General features: G+C 44.9%; 1 protein-coding gene across 1 annotated transcript; it reads left to right on the forward strand.

Moving 5' to 3' along the window:
- The first annotated feature begins 273 nt into the window (after nucleotides 1-273).
- LOC105179910 (histone H4) lies at nucleotides 274-727 on the forward strand. Its single transcript, XM_011103570.3, has one exon. The coding sequence runs from the start codon at nucleotides 332-334 to the stop codon at nucleotides 641-643; it is 312 nt and encodes a 103-aa protein (XP_011101872.1). The 5' UTR covers nucleotides 274-331; the 3' UTR covers nucleotides 644-727.
- The last annotated feature ends 3,599 nt before the right edge of the window (nucleotides 728-4,326 follow it).

The raw sequence follows: 4,326 nt of genomic DNA on the forward strand, positions 1-4,326 counted from the left end.
AAACTGGCACTATTCAGGCTGATGAAGGTACGCCGGACTCTGTGGAGGATGGAAACGACTATAAACGAGAAAGGTGAGAACTTGGCCTATGACTCGTCTTCGTTCCGAGCGCCGCCTAGATTAGGGCTTGGTGAAGCTTCTTTTTTTTGGGTAAATGTAAGTTTCATTAATAACATTGTAGTACAGTACAACATGAAAGTCATCAGTTGGTCTCTCCCTCGACAGGCCAAGGGATACGCCAAAGTCTAAATAAAGATTGTGTACTGAATTAACTCTGTAACTTCAAATATTTCTCTCTCTAGCTTGCAGTTTCAGATAGCAGAAGGTCAAAATGTCAGGCAGAGGAAAGGGAGGTAAAGGTTTGGGTAAGGGTGGAGCTAAACGGCACCGTAAGGTGTTGAGGGACAACATTCAGGGTATCACGAAGCCGGCTATTCGTCGTTTGGCTCGTAGGGGTGGTGTCAAGCGTATCAGTGGTCTAATCTACGAGGAGACGCGTGGTGTCCTGAAGATTTTCCTGGAGAACGTCATCCGTGATGCTGTCACCTACACCGAGCATGCTCGTCGGAAAACTGTCACTGCCATGGATGTTGTTTATGCTCTCAAGAGGCAGGGTCGTACTCTTTACGGTTTCGGTGGTTAAGGTGCTAGGGTTAGGTGTACTTGGTGTAAATGCTATGTCGCAATGGGGTTGTAGAAGTTCACAGATTAATTTCTGTTTCCGATCTATCTCAGATCTTAAGTTTGTATTGAAGCGAAAAAAAGATTGTGTACTGACTGAACTAGGTAATGTAATGCTATGTATCCGCTGCTTGATATCCTCGATAATAACTACTGCCATGGTGCTGGAAGTCCTTTCAGTTTGCTCAAATCGTCTCAAATTTCTCTCCTTCCAAATGTGGTAAACACATGATGCTAATAGTGCTCGGTAAGACATGTTAATAATGTGCTTACCTCTCCATCACCGGGACGCCCATATAATATCCGTCATCCAGTCTCTATTGGGCCACGAGAATCATACTATTTTTCGAATTTCTGTTATACACTGACGACTAAATCTGCACTGGAAAAATAAGTGGCCGTGTGTCTTCGTCGCTCCCTCGTTGCATAAAATGCACGGGCCAAGGTGAGCTAGCCATGGTTTATCCGTCGTAGCCAACTTTCCAAGAATAGCAAGCCAGAGGATGAATAAGTGACGTGGAATCTTGAGTGATCCCGAAAGTAGCGAGGACCAGTCTACTTTCGGTCCAGGTGGATCAAAAAGCCTATAAAGAGTCTGAGTAGTAGGAATCCCATGGTCAAACCTCCAAATAATGTGGTCCTCTCCTCCATAGATTGTGGGTAGTGCATGTGTGATTTCCAAACACTCAAAATCTGTGATAGGGGGCCACTGCCACTCTCCTCCACTAATCACTGTACAGAGTTTTGTTGACTCCTCCAATCTAAGTAACCTCGGTCCACGTGGGAATGTATCACGAAGAGGTCCTAGATGATGCCATGGGTCCTGCCATAGGTAGAATCTTCTCCCATCTCCTATTTTATAATCCACCATAGCTCGGAGGAAGATCCATAAATGGAGGAGTTTCCGCCATCCCCATGATCCTCCATGCTCTCTAATCGTCCAGATGGAAGTATCTCGTAATCGACCCTGGTAGAGCCATGTAACCCATATCGAGGTCCTATCGCACCTGATGATATCACATAGTTTCTTAGCCATTAATGCACGATTCAAGAGAGTGATGTCCTTGAATCCTAGGCCTCCCTCCTCCTTCGGCCGGCACAGGTCTTTCCAGGCAACCTTGGCATATCCACTGGTTGATGTCCCTTTCCACAAGAAAGTTCTCAGCCTCTTCTCAATTTCATTGGTAACTTTCTTTGGCAGTATGAACGCTGAAGCCCAGTATAAACTCAACGCCATGAGTACAGATTTAATAATTTGTACTCTACCAGCATATGACAATGCAATACCCTCCCAACCAGCAATACGTTTATCAATTTTCATCAATAATGGGCGACAATCAGCAATTGTTAAGCGAGAGGATAAGAGAGGTAGTCCCAAGTACCTCATTGGGAAGACACCCTCCTGAAACCCGAGTGCTGTCAGCATCTCATCGCGAAGTCCTTGGGCTGAACGTGAGATAATAAGATGGCTTTTCTGCACGTTTAGCCTGAGCCCCAACCATATAGCAAATCGATCCAATCCTGTTTTAAAGACTCCAATAGAGTCCATATCAGCATGACAGAATAACAACAAATCATCAGCAAAACCCAACTGAAAAACTTTGGATGAATCACATTTCCAGTGGAAGGAAAATAATTCATCCTGATCAATCAACTGTAGGAAACTAAAGTGTAGTACTTCCATTACAAGCACAAACAAGTATGGCGAAAGAGGATCTCCCTGTCGAAGCCCTCTGGCCCCCTTAAAGAAACCATGAGGTTTCCCATTCAGCCCAACAAAAAATGAAGTTGTAGTGACACACATCTCAATCCACTTCACGAAATTAGGGGGGAACCCAAATAACTCCATTACCGCGATCATAAAATCCCATTCCACCGTGTCATATGCCTTTCGAATGTCCACTTTCAAAGCACACCGGGGTGGTAGACGGGCCTGGTTGTAGCCTGTAAATAGCTCCTGTGCCAACATAATATTGTCTCCAATGCTTCGTCCGGGCACAAATGCCGCTTGGCATGAACTAATAAGTTTGTCTAATATCACACTCAACCGTTGGACAAGGAGTTTGGCAATAATCTTATATAACACATTACAGCAAGATATAGGACGAAAATCACCAACGGTCATAGGTGTATGTACCTTGGGAATAAGCGCCAGAAGTGTAGTATTTATCTGCTTCAGAAGTCGTCCCGTATTAAAGAAATCCAGAACTGTCGAAGTCACTTCCTGCCCCACTATAGGCCATGCAGCTTTGAAAAAGCCCGATGAATACGCGTCCGGCCCCGGTGCCTTATCCTCAGCAATGTCAAAAACTGCTTGCTTAACATCCGCTGGTGTGAATGGCAAGAGTAAAGAGTTAACATCCTCTTCACTCAATAGGTGTCTGACCCACGGTCGAAGGAATCGTAGATCAATCACGTCTCTCCTTTGTTCCCCACCAAGCAAGTTTTGATAGTACATGACAAACTCATTGACTACCTCTTGTGGTTCTGTGTGAGTGGCTCCATGATCATCATTAATTTGCAAGATTCTTCGCGCCGACCTCCGTTGAGCGATCTAACGAAAGAATACCCGGGAGCACTGGTCACCCCCCTTCATCCACTGCATTTTTGCTCGTTGTTGGAGCATACTTTATTCATGTTTGGCTACTTTAGCCAGTATGAATCGGCAACAATGTTCCAACTGTAATAATAATTCATCCTGCCTGTTCGAACTGACAAGTAAGGTTTTGTGAAGCTTCACCTTTCATCAATGGCGGAAGGAAATTTGAGCCGTTTAACTGTCTTTGTTACTAGTAGAGCTGTCAATGAAACTGTCTTTGTTACTATTGTATATGGTGCATCTGAGGTGATTGACCGTCCGATTTTGTGGACTACACTGGAGACACTCGCACAGCAGTGCTCAGACATCCCGTGGCTGGTGGGAGGGGACTTTAATGCAGTGCGAGAACTTAATGAGGTATGTGGCATTTCAGGAGATATAAGGATGGCCACAGAAGAATTTAACACCGGAATTCTGGAGGCGGGCCTGATTCCACTTCCAATGCAAGGTGAATGGTTCACATGGCATAATTGCAGTACAACCGCGCGGAGTTTATGGAAGCGGTTGGATCGGATCCTTATTAATGATCGTTGGCTGGCAAGGTTCCCTACCTCATCCTATCACAGCCTTACACCACGGATGTCTGACCATTCGCCACTGGTTCTACATGGGGATACACAACAACATAATGGAGGAGGTATGTTTCGATTTGATAACTATCTGGCCCGTTCACCTGATTTCATTCCCAATGTGCAGAACATTTGGCATCATGAGGTTGTTCGTATACCTATGTATGCCGTGACCCGTAAACTGAAGGCATTTAAACCGGTCTTCCGACTACAGAGGAGGAATAAGGGGGATAACGTCCAATTAGCAAAAAGTTTTCTCGATGAGGCACAACAATTGGTGAGCTCTGACAGACAGAATGAGCTCTACTTACTCCTGGAACATTGCTGTCGAATAATTTATGCTAAAGCGGCAAAACTCGAACAAATTATGTTGCAACAAAGAGCTAAAATGCAGTGGATGAAAGATGGAGACCAATGTTCCCGGGTTTTCTTACGTAAGATCGCTCAGAGACGAGTAATGAGGAGAATCTTGCAGAT

Source organism: Sesamum indicum, linkage group LG11 (assembly GCF_026168435.1).
Source record: "Sesamum indicum cultivar Baizhima isolate 11 linkage group LG11, ASM2616843v1, whole genome shotgun sequence".
Classification (NCBI taxonomy): Eukaryota; Viridiplantae; Streptophyta; class Magnoliopsida; order Lamiales; family Pedaliaceae; genus Sesamum; species Sesamum indicum.

Bases quoted from the DNA above. Each gene is read 5' to 3' on its own strand.
- LOC105179910 (XM_011103570.3), top strand. From the start codon at position 332: ATGTCAGGCAGAGGAAAGGGAGGTAAAGGTTTGGGTAAGGGTGGAGCT.